The sequence below is a fragment of the Nipponia nippon genome, unplaced genomic scaffold (genome assembly GCF_047370975.1).
Source record: "Nipponia nippon isolate SJK-2023a ecotype South Korea unplaced genomic scaffold, ASM4737097v1 scaffold_2, whole genome shotgun sequence".
NCBI lineage: Eukaryota > Metazoa > Chordata > Aves > Pelecaniformes > Threskiornithidae > Nipponia > Nipponia nippon.
The window spans coordinates 30,083,672-30,103,434 of record NW_028262336.1 but is presented as its reverse complement, the minus strand read 5'-3'; the positions used below and the strand labels follow the sequence as shown (position 1 = coordinate 30,103,434).

General features: G+C 44.9%; 2 protein-coding genes across 8 annotated transcripts in view; both read left to right on the top strand.

Moving 5' to 3' along the window:
- The first annotated feature begins 229 nt into the window (after window positions 1-229).
- EPCIP (exosomal polycystin 1 interacting protein) lies at window positions 230-14,723 on the top strand. 4 transcript variants are annotated; one of them, XM_087757713.1, is made up of 3 exons: window positions 304-352; window positions 975-1,088; window positions 10,887-14,723. In XM_087757713.1, the coding sequence occupies exon 3, from the start codon at window positions 10,957-10,959 to the stop codon at window positions 11,629-11,631; it is 675 nt and encodes a 224-aa protein (XP_087613839.1). In that variant the 5' UTR covers window positions 304-352; window positions 975-1,088; window positions 10,887-10,956; the 3' UTR covers window positions 11,632-14,723. The 4 variants fall into 4 exon arrangements, with proteins under 4 accessions (XP_087613840.1, XP_087613839.1, XP_087613841.1 ...); XM_087757712.1 differs by lacking the exon at window positions 304-352 and adding an exon at window positions 519-628; XM_087757714.1 differs by lacking the exon at window positions 975-1,088 and having other exon boundaries at window positions 230-352.
- A 1,070-nt stretch (window positions 14,724-15,793) lies between these two features.
- Window positions 15,794-19,763, top strand: part of PAXBP1 (PAX3 and PAX7 binding protein 1) — a 28,853-nt gene continuing 24,883 nt past the window's right edge. For 3 of the 4 annotated variants that reach the window (XR_015704586.1, XM_087756549.1, XM_087756551.1), the window contains exons 1-2: window positions 15,794-16,343; window positions 18,105-18,233. Coding sequence is in view for 3 of the 4 variants with exons in the window: in XM_087756549.1 (XP_087612675.1) it covers window positions 15,881-16,343; window positions 18,105-18,233 (592 nt within the window). In the remaining variant the exon portion in view is untranslated. The remainder of the gene's footprint in view (window positions 16,344-18,104; window positions 18,234-19,763) is intronic. The other variant, XM_087756550.1, reaches the window with a different exon arrangement.

Genomic DNA, 19,763 nt, shown 5'->3' with positions numbered 1-19,763 from the left:
AGGCTTTCAAACCAGACCTGGGTTTTTCTTGTTTTAAACCTGCACACAAAGCCCCAGAAAGCAGGCAGAGCAGAATATGTCCCATGGGGACAGTCACGGGGCTCCCCACGTGGAGGACCAACGAAGTGCTGGGAGGGGAGCACAGCATGCCAGAGATCCCGTCTCCCTCCCTCGGCACCAGGTTGGCCATCCCCCTGCGAACACGGGTCACCAGCTCCCACTGCTTGGCTGCACCCCGGCTCCCCTCCTACAGCAAGCAGGGAGGCCGTCGGTCACCTCTAAGCATTTTGAGGCCAGCCCTTCGTGTAGGATGGCACACCCGACGGTGTAGGAGCAGAGATGATAAAGACAGGTGGGTGTCCTGCTGCGGTGGCGTTAATGACCGGGGTAGACCTTGGCCCGCTCCCCCGGTTGTCAGGGGAACGGCATGGGTTGCCAGCCCGCGAAAACATAAAAGAGCAGCAGCGAGTGGGAGAGGAGGCACTGCCGCCGGCCCCGCCGGCTGACCCCGCTCCCAGCCGCAGCCGAGCATCCCTGCCGCGGCAAGCTTGGCCAAGCGGCAAGCCGGGCGGTGACGGACCCATCCGCCGGCATCCGGAGAAAGAATAAGTCGCTGTCTTTGTTTCAGGTCTAAAAGTGTGTGTGTGTGTGTGTGTGTGTGTGTGTGTGTGTGTGTGTGTGTGTAAAAATAACAGAGGAACGTTTAATAGCTTGTATTTTTATGAATGAAGCCGTTTCTCTTCCAGCACAATTATTTCCTTGCCAGCAACTCTGTTCCTGGCAGGTATTTTCTTTTCAGATTTGTTGTTTTGTAATCACGGTGAAATAACAGATTCTGCAAAGTTTGTCTTTCATATGTTGCAATTGTTTATATGCTCTACCTGTATGCCTTAGGTAATGATTAATAGCTCTCTGAATAATAACCACAAAGAAAGGTGGAATGATTTTCCTCCATTTTGCAAATACTTCTTTAGGCAAATCTTTAAAGGTGACAGAAGCGTTTGTGGGAATTATTCCAGCTGACAGAAGTTGAGTCATTTTATTCAGTTAAAACTGCCTTGAGAAGACACTGGAAGAGGAGTATCAGGGTAAGAGCAGCTAGGACCTGTGTTTTATTCTGCCATTTAATTTACCTGTGGTTTAGACCTGTGTTTTATTCTGCCATTTAATTTATAAATCACGCCAGTGATACAGTAAGGACAAAACAAAGTAAATACATCGTCTCTATATAGTTGGAGTCTCAATGGCAATGACAACATCCACTACGCGAGTGAGTGAACGGGAGCCGAGATAGCCGGCGCCAGGAGGTCCTACTCCAGAGTTTCAGTCTCCAGCTGCTTAGTGACCATTAACATTTCATAACAGCTTTCTATCATGCAGTTTTCTCCTCTCACATCTTTTTTTCTTAACTTAGGGTTGGAACAATAGAAAATAAAGTGTTAACATATGCTCTTTATACCATTTTCATTCATGAAGTAAGCATTATGTTTTGGGCTTGGCAAATCTTTAATTTAGTGTAATGCTTAACTTGAACTTTTGTCTGGGTCAAGTTAGAAAGGGCACTGGGAAATAATAACAAAAAGGTGCAGTCAAGCTTTCTTTCCTAAAGTTCACTCGGTGTAAGTAACCTTGCTCCAGGGAGTAGTTGGTTTGACATAAAAAAAAATGAGAATTTTAAAAAGTGGGATTAAAATTAATTTTAGCACCTCAGTGTTCAAATGCTCAGCTTGAGCCACCAAGGATAACTCTGGTTTTCAGGCACTGCTGACCCCCCATCCTTGGGACACCTGATTTCCCAGAAGGTGTCCCTTTCTGAGGACAGATGAACAAACAGGGATTTGATTGTGCATACCTTACAATTACAAAAGTACTTGTTGTATGAAAACGTGATGCACTTGTGCATTCGTGAGCATACAAATTCATGCTTTATGCATGTGTATACACTTTTTTTTTTTGAATACTCAGACTTTAAATCACAGGAAGCACAACCCCCCTAACATTTTCATTTACATACATTCAGTGCATTCAGAGTCAGCACCAGTACTGAAGGAAATTGTGTTTGCTAAGGCTTCTCTTTTACAAAAAGGCAAAAAGCTAGGTTGTTCAAGAAGGGAACGAGGAAGTTATTGAAAAGTACTAATCTATAATTTAGAGTAGAAGTAAGATCTTTTCACAGGGTAACATATAACTGTGTACTCTGGGGCTTCTCTTTAACACAAAGCCAGGGCATGATTTTGTATTCCTGACACCTTTTGGTACAGGGCTCTCTCATAAGCATCAGGACAAGAGTTCAAGCCGCCAGTGCTTCCGTTATTTGAAAGCTGCAGAAGGCACTGCAGAGAAATATCAGTCAACAGACTGGAATAGCTGCCTGGTTAGATAGCAACAGGAAGAAACTTATTTTTCTATAACGCCTTCCCTCTGAGACTCTTAAAGCACTTCATAACCACTGGATAGAAAACTGGGACTTGTAGTCATAGGTTGTACTAGCAGGCAGGATGGAGACACGCTGCCATAATGGCACTGCTAGAAATAAAATTCTGATTTTCCATTTCATTAGATCAGATTTATACCACTGATTTCAATCCCGTTACACAGGTGTAATGACAAATCCTGCCTGTGGTGCTCGAGTGGGTAAGGTATATTTGATCTGCCGCTGCTTTGTAAAGCTGTGCAGAACAGTGATCTCCTCACAAGTTAGGAAAGCTTTATACCACTTTCTTCTCACTTTTAATTTATGTAAATGCTTATCCTGATGCAACTCAAAGGTGAATACGCAGATCAGTGTGTGTCAGCCTTCCTGGACAGCATGTACTGTGCACACCTCCACGCTGGAATAGCTCCAGGTCTGCTCTGGCAAAGCAAATCCTGCCACTCATCTTGGTCCCCCGCTCTTTATTAGGAAAAGTGCAGACTGCATGTGTGAAGCGGGGCATGAAAATGAACGCCTTACACATGCATCCTTTCTGCTTTCTCAGGGTTGGGAATAATCAGGCTGTGACCTGCCGAGGGTGACCTTCACCCAAGGGAAAAAGGGAGGTATCACCACTCCCAATTCTTTGGGAGGACAAGACTTCCTCCTTTCCCTTGAGTTTTCTCTTATTAAGCTGCCTCCCTGCAGTTACATGTCACAACCGTCCCCACTGTGACATTTGCCTCTGGTATGGACAGAAGCTTTACATGGGATGGACAGGCTTGACGATTTTGCAGAGGTGTTTTTAGATGAATTGTCTGTCCTGGAGTCTGTGTACACCTGAATACCAAAATACTCATACGGGAACATTTTCAAGGGTCTGTGTGGTGTTCAATGCAGCAGAATTAGCTATTTTATCTTGCATTTTTATCATTGCTGGGAAGGAATTTGTTCCGCTACACTTGACAGCACAGCACTGGCTGCTCAGCCTAATGACAGCAGCCCAGGCTTTTGCTGCACAAGTAAATGCAAATGCAATTTTCAAGTTATTGGCAGCAAGCACGGATCACGCTGCAGCCTGGAAGTCTGTAGAACATCAGCTTTTATCACAGAGTTATTTTCCTACATTTATCTGTGGAGTAACTAAATAAATATGATAATTGTTTGAACAGAGACGGGAAAAAAAATACCTCTCTCTCTGCCATCAGCCCACTTAGGGAACTCCTAAAACTCCCACAGAGTAAAAAGGCCAAATCCAATATTTTGTTTCCCTCAAGGCCTGAGCCTCCCTAGGGCTTTCTGGTCAGATAATGTAGCTACTCTGCAGTGAAGACTCAGACTAGACTTATTAAGGGACTGACTCTTTGCATTTTACATAACCCTTTACATTTTCCTGTAATCTTGTATTTTAACACCTGCTTAGTTCAGTAGATGTTAAAAGCTAACCTCACCCTTTCTCACGTGCGTACCTCTCTGCAAACCGGAGATGTTATTTTTTTCAGTTATAATTTAACAATAATTTTTTTTTCCCAGAAGAACCAATAGGCTCTCAAGCAAATTGTTAGCATTATCTTTAAGGGAAAAAAAAAAAAAAAAAGAGTTCAGTTTACTCTTTCAAATGCCAAAGAAATTGCATGGCTAAAACCTCCAGTTAGTCACGATGCAAACACAGCACAGCCACCCAACAGTAGCCCTGTGCAGTCTTTAAAAACCCCTTTTTCAGCAAACATTTTACAGGTTAGACCGGTATTAAATATCACCAAAAAGAGTACACAGATGAAGGCAAGCCTGGGGCATGCTTTGCTCCTTAGAGTAACGGGAGCTTTTCTGCACTCCTCTTCCCCCTGCCTCCCTTATGAGGTTTCTGCGCAGCAGGCGAGCAATGCATCGGCCACGGTGAGATCAGCCCAGTTAAGCTGCTGTATTTGCCTCCTTGCTTCCACCTTCACTTTGAAATGCAATGTATTTTTTTACACATCCCTCCCATACCTGCATGAAAACAGGAAAAGAAAGAGGCAGGCTTCGTAGTTCTAAATGCTTTTGGCGTTGTCCAGCCTTTCATGCTATTTTGATCTAAATTGGGTGGTTTTGGTATTCATCCTGTGTACATTACTCAAGCTGCACAAGATTATATGGATTTAAGCTCCTCTTTGCTTCATACAGCACTTTCACATAGGCACATGTTAACACAAGTGATCAATGAGGGGTTTTAATTAGGTTTTTTTTCTGAATAGAGAATGGAAGAAAGCACCCTGTGAAGAAATTAATTGCATAGGCTTGGGACTTCCATTGAATAGGATTAACTTTCCTTGAGACAGTAGCATTCTCACACAACAGTCAAAGGGTTTTTATTGCTTTTTTGCAGTTTTCTTAATACACAGATCTGCAATTAGCCAAAAAAAAAAAAAAAATTAGTGGAATGATCAAAGCAAATTCAGAAACCTGAAATGACACTATTACTAAATAAGCATTGAAAATCTCTTTTAGCTATCAAAACCTGCGAAGAAAAAGGAGCAGGGATGGAATCTTGTGCTAGAAAACTTTTGGGATAACATGTAATAAAACAGGCGTTTCGATGATGGAAAGAGGATACACATCTGAAAATACGCATGGCTGAAGCAATCAAACTGGAATAATTTTCTGCTGGTATCTATGTCTAGTCCGATTTTCACTGGAAAGGCCCCCCACTCAGGGCAAAAATGAACAAATGATTTGCTAGATTTACATCACTCAAAATTGTTTTTTCAGAAGCAGGTTATTGCTACTGGAAGCAAGGAAAATTTCCCTAAAATCACTGAGATTTTTGTTTGCTGCTAAGCAGAGCATGCAGCTTCTCTTCTCCTCTCCCTGTTGCAGAGATCCCATCTCCAAAGCGGTGGCTGCCTTACCCCTGCCCAGGCCAGCACTGCAGGCTGGAGGGACTCTGAGGCAGTGGCTGGGATCTAGTTTTCCTCCAGTTTTTGCATGGAAGGGACAACTCATTACTGAACAACAAATATTGCATTGGATATAAACCACACAAATTAGGAGCCAAAGCAGAAGCAGAACGGATGGCTCTTCTAGAGGAATGTTGTTCCTTTTCTTTTACTTTCTGTCAAGACACGCTTGTAAAGTTAGCAAAAAACCTGCCCCAGGACCTCAGTTTTGTACTCTTTCTGTATGTTCTGCCTGATTAAAGAGTTTCCTGATTTGTTGAGGAAGGCTTCCTACTCCTTCCTTCTCCTTCATTCCTCCATCCCATCTCTGGGCTGCACTTGCCTCTCCTCCAAGCCCTTTCTCACCACCTTTCCCCCTTCTTCTCTCTACAGCTGCCTCCTTCGCCCACAGCTACCTCCTTGTTCCACCATACAGGCTGCTGTGGTTTCTTCCTCATCCACCTGCATCTGCTGGGCCTGTGCTCTGGGGTTTAGGTACTGTGTCCAGGTACTCCTAGATATGCTTTACTTACTTGGTTGTTACGGAGTTGCTCTTGGTGCTTAGAGCTGACCTTTCCTCACTGTTCTCCAAGTATTCAGCTAAACAGATCTGGTTATAGCAAAGAGTCCTTCAATTTGGGGTGGTGCAAGAGCTTCCCCTCAAGAGCTATCTCTTCAATTCATAGAAACCAAAATCCACACTTCAAAACCTTTCTGAGGTGTTTTAATGCTGTAATTGGCAGGTAACCACTGCGGAAATGCTGTCAGCTGCTTGGAGGAGAACTGGGTCAACTATCAGGAATTCCCATCGGGTAGTGGTACTCTACCACTGCTCAGTGAATTTGGGTGACTGCTTACCCAGGCATAAGAAAAAGCAGGCATAAGAAAAGACCTCTGGGGCAATACAGTCTAGTTACTATTCAAGGCACTGAGTTGTTCTCATACACTGTTTTAATTTTTCACTTCATTCTCAAACACTAAATGCTTATGCCACTGTGACTCTGGACAGCAAGGCGGTGTCGGCGGTATGACTCAGCAGCTATTTATCTACTAGTTTAACTCACCTCTTGTTTTTTCCACTTTTAATCGCATTTCCAAAACTGGACCATGTAAAGATAAAAAGGGAAGGAAAGTAGGCTTTACCTCCAATTTACCTATGCAGGGTGTGGATTTGTTGAAGGTTGCAGCTGTAACAAAAACTGACGAGTAACTGATAAAAAGAAACATTGCAATCGCAGTGCATAATTTCAAAACACTGTGTACTTGTTAGCTGACTGTATGAGACCAACTTAGGAAAAGTATCAGTGCGGTTGGGTGAAGGGCATGTTATTATATCCCACCTATGCCTCATTTGAAACATGGTTGTTTGGGATGTTGTTAGAAATAATACCACCATGAAGAAACCGTGTTGTTAGAATAAACCACCATCTGTTTGGACAAATTATTTCTTTGCTGGATTGGACAAAGAGATGAACCCAAGGTGGTGCTACTTCTGCTGGAGGTCATCTTGCAGCCTGGTAAAGCTCTAGATTCTTCTACTCAAAAGTTTAAACCAAACCTTCAGCAATAGCACAAGACTCCTATAGTGCATACCACATTTGGGCTACCGAGCCATTCTGTGTTTTAATCAAAATGTATTTATCAGTCAGCTCACTGCAACCGGTTAATGAACAAGTTCAATCACTTCTGGTATGAAAATGTGTTACCATTTTTATTACTCCAGCCACTTGCAAGGACTGATGAACATTGGGTATAAAGTTGGACAAGAATGACTGTCTAAAACAGCTGAATTGAACAACTATATGGAAATAAAACGCAGACCAGCTCCTTCTTAGCTTGAGCTTCTGTAGATAAAGGAGTTATTCTTTGCACCAGAACAGATACATAAAAGCAGGTAGGTTTTGGTTACCCATCTGTGAGGGAAAAGCATTCAGATAATTTGCCAAGTTCAGATTTGAAGTACCATTCTTGTTTCTTGAGTTCAGCCATCTTCTAGCACAAACTGCAAAGCTGAAAAATGCTTATATGATTTTTACAGGACTGCTATACCTGCTATGCTAGGTTATGTAAGGAAATGTCAAATGGCTTATAGAAACAAGTTGTAAAATCTGTTGTGTCAGGTGGATGAGTCCTTAAATAGCTATAGATTTTAAAAGTTTTAAGTAGAACAACACCCATAGATGTTTTCTTCATAACTATATGATAAGCCTCCTTTTGCCAAAGTTGGTAGCATAGTAGAAGAGTAAGACATAGACTGAGTCTGTTGGGTTGTTTTATCACTGAAATGCTGTCTCCTAGCCATAATCAAGGAAGAAGGCTGCAGAACTAGTTGAACACATGCATATTAAATGCATACGATGAGACTGTTGCTTAGTCTCTGAATACGTACTGATTGTATTGGAAGTCTAGCTAAGCTTGATTGGAAAATTAGGGAAGAGAAGGCATACCCACCAATTTTCCATAGAAAATTGTATGGAAATCCTTGACATTTAGCATGATCTGATGCATTCTTTGGGTTTCTATAGGTTACATCTAAAAATATTTTAGTGAGCTCAATGGATAAATTATCTCTGTTAAGGGGAGTGGGTAATGCTCAGAGAGAGAGCATGGTGGAAAGATGTATCCCACAGCTCAAATTCTCCAGTTTTCTGAAGATACTCTGTTGTTCTTTCTAAATTTGGAGATGATGAAGAACACAGATCCACAATAGGCAAGAGAATCAGCCTATATTTTCTTTCAGCTTAATGGCAATATTACAACAAGGGGCTTTTGTGCATCTCCAAGAGCCCTGCTGAAGGCATCTTTGCATCACAAGCAATCCAAAATATAAAGAATCTCTGCAAAGGAGGAAGATTTTTGAAAATAACTCTGTTAGCTTTTGCAACTTCAAAAGTACTTCCTGAGAGACAAAGGGTTTATTCTTTGTGTAGCTCACCATGACATTGACACACCAAATTAAAAAAAAAAACATTAACAATTCTGTGTTTCAGTCCTTTCAATGATTAAACTCAGATCATCTCAACTATTTTGCTTCATAATAACAAGACATCATCCTGCAGATGCATACATTCAGGCCCTGGCCCTGTTTTCTTTGATCCTCTTTCTTTTCCCCACATCTTCTACCCTGGCAAAGTCCTGTCCCTCAACTGCCATGTTTGCAACTTTTCCTTCACATTCTTCTTTATCTTCCTTACTGAAACTCAGACTCTTCCAAGCCACTCCTAGAGAAGACAAGCCAAAGACCTCTCCCTAGACTTTTAGTGAAAAGAACCTCTTGCTCAGTTGTGACCCCCTCCCTCCTAACAGTGCCTTGACAGCAGTAGTAATTCAAAAAGATAAAACTCGGAGTCATCGAGCTAGTGTGGTTTAAGTTTTATCTCTGCTTTAACTCGCTTATTCCTTGCAAGGCAGCTCCCCCTGCCCCTAAAAATTAAAGCCAACCTTTTTCCAAGCCTTAACCAGTGCAGACAGCAAAGTAATTTGATTAAGAGCCATATAATGCACGTTTTTCTGTAGATAATTGGTAGCTTAAGTAAAGGTGCATTGCAGGTGACTTTGACACTTCGCAGACAGACAACCTGCAGCATATATTTCACTGCTTGCATATCACTCACCAAAGCCACACAGAAACTAAATACCGGGAACTAAATTGATAGGAACGTTCCTGCATTTCAGGGAGCAGAAGAGGATGGCAAGTATTTCTGGAGATAACATTTCCTGGAATGCCAAGATTTGTCTGGATTTTGATGGACGGAGCCCAAATGCTATTAGCTAAGCTAAACTCGAAAGAGAACTTTCTTTGCTTGGCTGCAAGACAGTAGAGAACTAAAGGTTCTCCACTCTTCAGGTACTGAAAAAAAATATGAAAAGGAATCAAGAGTTAAAACTAATGAGGATGCATCAAAGTATTTTATTCTAATGTTTTATGACTATGAAGTCCTCACATGTCATGTAGAAAAAGCAGTATCTCCCCTTTTGACGCAGGCAGGAGTTTGAAATGCAGAAGTGCTGAGTCGTCAATGAAAATCTCTGTTATTTAGTTCAAACTCATATTGTTAACATTGTCTAGGAAATCTTCTTGCACATATTACCTCCAAAACAGATAAATCCAAATAACTTCATTGAGTTTGGAGACAGTGGTGATATTACAGATTTCTGGTTTATCACAACTGTTAGCCACAGTTAAGGGCTGAGAAAATAAGCACAGTGTGGAGTTTTAGTAATAGGATTTTCATTGTGCTGCATGATTAGATGCTTAGATACTGGAAACCAAATTAATCCAGCAGTAATGATACCAGAACAGCTACAGCTTGGATGAGTCTGACCTTTGAAGTTAAACATTAGCCAACAGTTGGATTGGTATTTCTGGTATGTTCCACAACATGGATTAAATATTTGATTTAAGCATTAAAATGTCTGTATCCTTCATTTAAGAAAACAACATACTAAATTCAGGGAGTACATACAGAATTAAATCACGTTTGAGTCAGTTTGCGTACATTTACACTATATAGGTCTTGTATAGGAACGGCCATAATCTGTCAGACTAAAGATCAATCTAGTCAAGTAGCCATCTCCATGTGCAGCCATAACAAGATGCGTAGGAGAGATTTCGAATAGGACAAGAACATGTGATACCTATTGCTATTACTTTCTTTGCCTCCAACTATTTTCAGCACAGGGCTTTCTGTAGCCAGGTGTGGTGCCTGTGTATGTGATAACTGCAGTGGACTTCTCAGTGAACTTGTCCAGTTCTGTCTTGAGTGTGTGAAAACTTTTTGCACCCCCAACATCCTTTGCTAAGGACCAACAAGCCAGCTGTGACCCTACCGGTTTTATTTGAGATGTCTTGCTCTTGTTCTTGGAAGAAGCAGTGAAAAACTGATCTTCACCCACCATCTCCATGTTATTTGTGCTGTTATAGGTCACCACCATATCCTGTCTCAACCATCTCTTTTCCCATCTACAGTCCTACCTTACCTAGTCCCACCTTACTTAAAGGGAAGCCCTTCCATATCTCGTCACTCTTGTTGCTCTTCTCTGAACTCCGGTCCTGTGGTATCCTTTCTGAAATGGTGGGATCTGAACTGCACACAGCAGGCAAGTGTCAGCAAACAAGTGATTTATGCAGTAGCTCAACAGCACCGTCTCTTTTTTTCCCATCATTTTGCTATTACATCTTAACAATTCAATTACTTTTTGACTGCTGTTAAGCAATGAGCTCATGTTTTCATGCAACTGTCTATCACAAGCTAAAGATCTCATTCCTGGAAAGGATATGGTGGTAATGTCTAGCCTGGACAGAGAAGAGGGTGTCCAAGCTGTCCCATAAGCAGATGAAACCATTTAGAGCAAAAGAGAAGTGAAAGAAGAATCCCAAACATGAGTCACAATTCATTTTTCTGAATCAGTGTAGCTGTGCTTCCCCTCTAATGCAGGGCAACCTGAAAAACTGCAATATGGTTCTGAATAGATGAGACAGATAATGAGTGGGAAAAGCAAAGTAATATTAACTGTTGAGTGGTCTTTAGTATAATAAAGAAATTGTTTTTCCTCAGTAGGTAAAGCCAAGTGATATAATTCACTGAGTAAAAGGAGGAGACGCTTGGTGGCTTGGCACCAGTACTAATGAAGCCAATAGCCTTCTCTGCTTTCTCCTTTTGGCTGGCTCTCGTTTTGGCTGGCTTCCTTGGCATAGACATCACTGGCAGTTTTGTGAGAAGTCAGAAGAACCATACGCTAATTTTCACTAAGGAAAACACAATTCGCAACTGCAGCTGCTCGGCGGATATCCGTGATTGTGATTACTGCCTGGCAAACTTGATGTGCAACTGCAAAACGGTGCTGCCTTCTACCATGGAAAAAACTACCTACAATAGCCACCTGACCATTTGGTTCACAGACACCTCTGTGCTGGAGATGCTCCTCAACTTCACAAGGGTGTGGGATTTGAAGCTGTCCTTCTGTGGCACCACTCCTCTCCCAACAGAATACTTGGCCATTTGGGGACTTCGAAAGCTCCGGGTAAACAAGGTCAAGGGACGACTTCCAGAGCAGAGTGTAACCATCTACAGCAGCAGCAACAATGAAAAAGAAGACTCACTTGCAGTGCACAACAAAGACAGGCAAATGCTTGTATATATTTCTTTTCTGGATACCTCGCTTTTCAATGGATATTCTTTGCTGAAGTCGTACAGTGTGGAAAACGTCTCTAGTATCACGGAGCACTTTCCCAGCCTGCTGTACTCTGATGTTTTCTCAACCTCAGATAACAAGAGCTATGTTGTAACATTCATTTACTGAATTATTTAACATATTCAGTAGTCAGAGGCATGGCAGACTGCTAAGAGAGAGATGGGACTTCTTTAAGTCTGTTTGGTTTGGCCAGGAGGAGCTGTTATGGGATGGACCGTTTGGACTGTGATAGCACTCTACAAGGAGGTGTTTAAAGACAGACTAATTCAGTAAATGCTTTCTTAAAGAACAAAGAAAATGTGAAACAACCATTTTAGAAAGCATTGGTACAAATTCTTTTCATATATTGTAAGTTAAGAATTGAAATCTGCAGGTGAATTTTGTTTTAAGGTTGTGCCTCAGACAGAAAAAGACACAGCCATGTACCTCCAGTTGTAGGAGAACCTGAGCCTCCCGGAGAATCACTTGGGTTAGGTGGCAGCTCAGGAGGTCTCCAGTCCAACCCCCTGCCCCAAGCAGGGCCACCTCTGGGATCAGACTAGGCAGCTCAGGGTTTTCTGCAGTCAGGTCCCCAAAACCCCCAAGGCTCTGGCCTGCACAACCTCATTGGGCAACCTGCTCCGCCGCCTCCCTGTCCTCATGGGGAAACTTTTTTCCATGGATTAACCGCAGCCTTCCCTTCTCCAGGCTGAGCAAGCCCAGTTCCCTCACACTTTTCTCATAATCACATGTGCCAGCCTCCTACCATCTTGGTGGGTCTCCACTGGACCACTTCAGCCGATTCGTATCCTTCTTGCACTGGGGGGGAGCAAAACTGCCTGCAGTACTCTGTATGCAGTCTAGTAAGTGCCAGGACAAGGGAAACAATCCCTTCCCTCCATCTGCTGGCTGTGCCCCTGTCGAAACAGCCCACTGCTGTCAGGTTCAAGGGGTGCAAGGTGGTTACAGGTTACTCAAGCTGGGAGTGCTGAGTTGTCCTTGCCCTCTGGTACTCAGTCAGAGCTGGGAACCCTCTGCTCGGCCTGGGTGACGCAGCCTCTTACAAAAGCAGGGATGGGCTACGCAGGCAGCCTCCAACCTCAGCGCACAACCGAAGGTGTGTTTGGAGGATGACCGGGAAGCTGCGTTCTCTGCCAAGCCATGGCATACATCATGGGGAAGCGCTGGGCAGCAGGCCACCTGACAGGTGAGGCACCATGCTCACAAAGGTGTTTCTCCCAGGGAAAGGACTGTCTCTTGCACATTGGGTGTGCCGACACCTGCAACTTCCCCAAATGCAGGGAACTTGACTTCATCTTTTGTGATAATGGCAAGCTCTGCTCATGTTCTTCCCTATGAGAAAGGAGAAAGGCCCCATCCAACAACTCTCGTCTGATAAGGGAGGCGAGGCTTCTGGCAGACATGCAGCAAACGATTTTCTGATGCGTTGCAGGAGAAAGACTGCCATCCCCTGAAAAACGTACGTCGGGACTATTTATATAGCCCAAAGTCTGCTCCTTGCCCATGTCTGCAGGATTTGCATTCAATGAGATATGATTAAGGCCAGGATCCGTCTATATAGTACAATAAAGGCTTTGGAATAGCAAGTCCTAACAGTCTTGCATTGCCAGCAAAGGATTACATGGAATTGGGATAAAATATGTATACTGAGGGGAATGGCTATCAAGATTCTGAGGAACCAATGAATTTTCTTCAGCAACTTTAAAGAAAGATTTTTTCTATAGCTGTAACCAATGGTGGAGCAGTTTTGCTTCATAGCAAAACTTAATTTTTCAGAATACTTAAACACATGCACACCCTCCATTACTGTGAGCTTTCCCACTGAAATGAACAATGAAGTAACTATTGAATTAACGGGGTCCATTTGCAATTGCAAATGCACAGCTTTAAGCACACGGGTGTTTGAAGGCTGGGGACTGAACTTGATTTAACTCAACCAGAGAACTATTAAATCAGCTGTTGTAAAGATGTTGCTTCCTTTGTCAGCACCTTGGCAACAAACTGTAAGTCTTCTCCCCAAATCACAAATGTTTCTAGTGATACCTCTCACGATTGTATCACAGGTTCCAAAACGATTAGGAGCTGGAGCTGGAGCTTGGCAGCGGGCAGGGAGGGGGTGTTCTGAGCACGTTACATGCCTGGAATGTATTACAGACACAGGCAAACAATTCATATTGTCTGCCCAGGAATCCCATGCTCCAACTGTCTGTGCAAGAGTACTAACCTTGCCTTCACAAACTGGCTAGTCACTAATCCTGCACAAGGTAGCGCTGTAAAAAAAAAAATAAAAATAGAGCTGGCACACACAAATATATTGATTTCTAAATGTTACCAACCCTCTTTTTAAAATCTGGGAAAATCAAACCTAAATGATCTTCAGCGAATTCACTAACTCTGCTGCCCTCTAGTAAAACATGTGCTGAATAACACAGTACTTCCACATTGCCATGACAGCAGGGGTTGGCTGCTGTTACTGTTCCAAACGGACACATGCAGCAGTAACTCAGGATGTATGTATTCTGGCCTTGTTGGGAAGAAACCATGAGATTAATAAATCCATGGGCTTTCTAACACTGCAAATTACAGTTTCAGTTACTTTTGCCACTGTAGCATTCTGACGTAAGAGACCTTTTATGTCTGTGCCCAAGTAAGCACTGCAGAGATTTTCCTGCAATCGGGAAAAAATCCTCCTCTCAGTTACACACACAGCAGAAATCCACAGCACCAATATCACAGTGACCTGTTCAACTCCCCTGTTCTTCTTCAGCAGATACCAAGGACCCGATTCTCCCAATTTCAATTTTATACGGCTTTGCCGTATGGAAGTATGCATTAGAAGCTTGCAGAATTTCTTGAGAGCAACGCATACAAGACATACACCACATATACGTCGTGGGTTTTATTAGTTCTGTTGGTGGAGGTTTCTTTTGTCTGCATGTAAACTACACACAGTGGTACATTAAGCATCACTCTGCGGGAATAATTACGTGATTTTGTGAATGTTTTAAATCCCAGTGTAAGATACTCACACTTAACCACACTCGATACCCTATGGTGTTTGAGCATGTATTTATAGCAATTAATATTTATATACACAATGGTTTCATTCTCCATGTATCAGATTCAATGTGTATGTATTTGCCAGTCTTTAACCTTGATGCATGATTATTGCATATGCCAATAAATGGAAACTGAGGTGATTTTTTTCGTATCAGAAAAAATGGAGATAGGAGCCATAAATTTACAGTTTTCCTTCCTACTAGTAATTCTGGTGTGACTTTGGGAAGTCAATACAGATTGAGAACAGCACAAAAGTAACGCGATGCTTTCTACGGGAGATGTTGGGCAGCTGCAGCGAGAGGCTGGAGGAGGCCAGCCAGGCCCCCTGCACCTCCTCCTGGGCAGACTCCCACGGCGGCTGGCAAGGACGGGCGGCAGGGCAGCCTGGCCCTCCCGATATGGCAGGCAGGCCGAAAAGAGGCCCCTCCAGTTCCCAACGCTTGTCCTTTGAGAGACCGTCTCCAAAACGGCCAGCGATCTTTTCACATCTGCCACCAAACCCGCAGTTTTAATCGACACGCGGCTGCTGAGGCCAGCCTGACTGACGCCTCAGGATGCCCCCAGTCTAGATGACGCTGAACCCCAAAGGGCCCTGCACACGAAAAACGCTGCTACTTAGCACCAGGGAAGACGGACCACCGCATTATTTCCCCCCTTCCGAGCCAGAAGCCAAGATCTCCTCAGGGAGGGCAGGGGCTTTCCAGCAGAGGCTGTGCAGGGGAGCGAGACCCGGCTGAGGCGAGCACCCCGGCTGCCGAGGAGATGACGGGGGCTGGGGGCTGCGCGGCTATTTGCACGCTCGCCGTCCCCAAGCTGGCTGTGGAAAACAAGCCCACGGGGCTTGTCCCCCTCGCCTCGGGGCCACCAGCCACAGCCGCCCGCCGCAACGGCGCGGCTCCTCCCGCCCACCCCCGGCTCGCGCGCTGCGCGGCCACGTGACGCGCAGCACTGCCTGGCGCCGCTCTCTCAACACAAGATGGCGGCAGCGGCGGCCGCTGGGAAAGGAAGCGGGGGGGGGGGGGGTGGCGGGCGGCGAGGCGGGCCGCTCTAGCCCCGGCTCTCTACGCTCCCCGGCGCGCACGCTCTATCCTCCGTCCTCGCCGCCTCTCTATGGTCGGGCGGCCGCTCGCCGTTGGCGGGCGGGCGGCAGCGGGCGGCGGGCGGCAGGGGGCGCTGTGGCCGCCGGCGCGGCGGCGATCATGCTCGGGGAGCCGGGCCTGGGCCGCGGCGCGGGGTGGCGGGAGCGGGCGGTGCCGGTGGCGGAGCGGTGCGGCGCGGGGGCTCGGTGCCCGGCGGGATGTTCCGCAAGGCGCGGAGGGTGAACGTGCGGAAGCGGAACGAGTCGGAGGAGGAGGACGAGGAGCGCGACGAGGAGCCGCCTCAGGAGCCGGCGCCGGCGGCTGGGGCGGGGGGGGAAGGGCCCGGCGAGGCCTCCATGGCGCTGGCGGCGGGCCCCGGGCTCCTGCCGCTGCCCGCCGGCTGCGTGCCCCTCGCCCTGCCCGGTAGCCCCGCGGCCTTCGCCTGCGCCGCGGGCTACGGCGCGGCTCTCGGCTTGGGGCTGGGCTTGATGGGAGGCGACAGGGCAGGCCTGGGGGCTCTGCCGGCGCCCGCCCTCCTGCCCCCGCCGCCGCCACCGCCGCAGCAGCAGCAGCAGGGCAACGGGCTGCCGGCGGCCGGCCGCCCCAAGGAGAAGAAGCGGCCGCGGGAGAACAAAGAGGTGCCGCGGGCCAGCCTGCTCAGCTTCCAGGACGAGGAGGAGGGTGAGGCGGGGGGCTGCCCGCCCGCGGGCACCGAGGGGGGCTGCAGGGGCGGAGGCCCGCTGCAAGCGGACCAGCTGCGGGACCCTCCGCCCCTCGTCGGCGTCCCCCAGGAGAGCCGGGGCCCTTGTTTTATTTATTTTTAAGGCAGTGGCGTTGCCCCGTGTGACATGGGGGTGGCGAGGGGTCGCATACGAGGGGGAGAGCCCCGGGGGCGCGGTGCGGGGGACCAGGGATGCCCGGGCAGGCAGCGCCCCATCGGCAGCCGCCTTCGGCCCCGCTCCCTTCCCGGTCCCGGCCCGGGTCCTGCGGGGCCAGCGTGCTCCCAGCGGCGGGGTGCTGTCCCGCGGGTTTAGTTCCAGTTGAGCGGGGTAGATTGCCTCTGCTTCTGTACTGCTGGTGCCTGCCTGTTGCACCCCTCTTGCGCTCGCTGCAGCTGGGTGGCTTTGCTGGTCGGGACGCAGGCTTTGGCCTGACCTGGGGTTGTGGGGTAGCAGGTACCGGGCCCAGCGCCTGTACGGCCCCCCCTGCCTTCCCCCAGAACCAGCAGTGCTGCTGGAGGGACATCTTCCCTGCGGCTTTGTGTCGAGTTTGTTTTCATCTGATGTGGCTGGTGTTCACAGGTCACGTCGGACTGCCTGTTGTCCTAGCAAACTCCATGTGAAGCCACTGGTGTTTTGTTGCAGAGTTAGTTCATCTAGCCGTCCGTGAGGTTTATTAGATTAACCTTCACAAATAGTGGAAGAAGTGGTTGAGCAGTTTCTGGACCTCAGCTTTTGGAAAAATAGCATAGTTGTGTTTGTACAGTGCTTCAGCTAATAATTCTGATGGATTCCAGCAAGTACTGCACTCACGAATTGGGCCATTCACACTCAGATAATGTGATTATGGACAATAGTTACTATGTATTAAAAATGATCAAAAAGCACTCCTCAAACTCCAGAGTTCATTGCATCCCAAAAGTTCAGGGTGAATAAAATGAGGAGCTTATTTTTGTGATACCTTTTGTCAGCAGGAGAGTTAGTATGCATTTTGAATTTTCTTAGAGGGAATTCTCTTGTAGTCACTGGAACTTGGATTCTAAGACTAGTGATTTGAAATCTTGACAGAAATACTGGAAACATGGAATTACACTGTAGACTTTTAAAAAATGCCCAAAACAATCATATTTGGATTTCCTACATCAAACTTTGCATTTTTTTTATTATTATTATTTTTTTCCCCTGTGCTATTTAGTTCTTTAACTTATTTCATACCTTTTGGTAGGTTGTAGTGCTGCAGGCATTTGAACTGGTAGTACAACCAAAACCAGCCGTACCCTTACTTGTTAGTTGTGTATATGTGTGGCTGTGAAAAGATTGTTGACGCCAAATGTTGGGGCTTCATGTCATTTTCTTCCAAATCCGTGGTGGTTGCAGTGAAGGATCAGATGGTGTGTGTGTGTTTGTTTTAAAAAAGATTGCTACAGTCAGATAAAAGCAGGTCATGTGTGTACACTTTTGTGTAACTTCTGCCTCGCTTTTCTGTGATGATGCTGTGAGTGGGATGGATACACTTGAAAATGACCGCAAAAAGATGAGGTAGACGTGAGTTCACGTGAAGGGATATGGGACTGGTTTTGTTGCAACAGTGCACATGTAAAGTCACATTAAATTATGTTGTTAGTGGTATTTATTAAGTTCTAGGGACAAAATTAAGAGATTTAATAGGTAAGCATGCTTCTTCACAGGTCTAATGTAATGTTTTCCAACTTCTTTTTTAAAGAAACCGAAGAAGTTTTTAAAGTGAAGAAATCAAGTTACAGCAAAAAGATTGTAAAACAGTTGAAGAAAGAATACAAAGAAGATCTTGAAAAATCAAAAGTTAGAACAGAGGTCAATTCTCCAACAGATGGTAACTGCAAAACTAACAGTAACTTTTGTAATGGAAAAGATTAAGTATTGTAAATACAAGTTACTTGGCTTCAGGATGAATTGTCAGTCTTTTTAGAAGATTTAGCATTTAGAACTGAAGTAAAAGCATGCATTAAATGTGTTCATTTGAACGTTACAAATGCTGTTCTGAAGCTGGTAGAGAGTTCTTTGATTCTTTCTCATGTGGAAATGAATGTAGAAGTACGAAACTTCTCAGCTACATATACGGTTGTCAGTAGGCCTCAGTAGTTTCTGTATTTCAGCTCTGTTTATGTCAGATGAGTTTCTTCCTATTGAATTAGGAAGGAATTAAATTAGTTTAGAATTGTTTCTGGTGCTTATCTGACAGGATGTGTCCTTATAACGCATTTTCTCAAAAAGGAAGATTTTGGGGTGAGCAGAGTGGTGTTCTTTATTATTAAGTAAATTATTCAACAGTTGCCTGTTTCAGGACTTGGACCTTAGAGTAGACTTGATGATTAAGGTGGCAAGATGAAAGTGTTGGAGCAGAAGGCTCTTTAAACAACGTACAGTCCTCCAGAGTTTGGAACAGAGGCTAAGATTTCATTTCATTGCACTTCTGCTATTGTTTTTTCAGAAGCTTATTGGTAAAGCATAACGATTCCTTTTCCAGTTAGGTTTTTGAGTAGAGTAATAACCTACAGCGCTATGAGCACAAGCTGAGAAGCTTATGATCTCAAGATTGCAGTGGTATAGCTGAAGCTTACGAGAGTTGAACATGGTCCCATGCAGAAAATTGCCCTTTTTTAAGTTAGTTAAATTAGTCTTTTAAAAATCTTAAAGATTTTAAAAAGGCTTTCCCTGCATTTAAAAAAAACCCACAAATTCTTTCTTATTAGAATCTTTAAGTTGCCTCTGCAGTGGTATGGGGCATGATCAGAACCAGAAGCGATCATTTCTGTGGCTAATGTTCAGGTGATCTGTGGAAACCTGGATCTTAATTCTTGCTTCTGTCACAAAGATCCTTAAAAAAATGCATTTTGCACATGGCTAGTGTGTACTTATTTTCTGTTTGTCTGTTTTGCAGTCTCTGTAGTTGGTTTGATTATAGTGCAAAGACCTCATGGCTGCTACTGAGTCAGTAGTCCGGATTCTCTAAACAAATGCTAAAGTCTAAAAAACTCAGATGTGTACGGCTTGGGTTGGATAGCTGGATTTATCATGCATTTTTTTACATAATATTTGTACCTACTGCCTGTGTCTGTATGTTACCCACCTAATGTAGGGTAACGTTGCACCCAGCCCAAGAGGAAAATGAAAGGGTTATTTTGAAATGAGCCTGTTCTTGTGGAAAGATTTGGCGTAACACAGGCAATGCTTTATGTAAGAGGCTGTGTGAAGGTTACACATATGATCTTAATTATTGAGTTCCCTCACTTTTTTAATACTTGGCAATATGTAGAATATTCAGTGGTTGTTGGAGTGTCTGCTTTGTCAAATTTTATTTTGAGAGGATGTCAGTGACTTAATCACAATTAAGAAGGTGTAT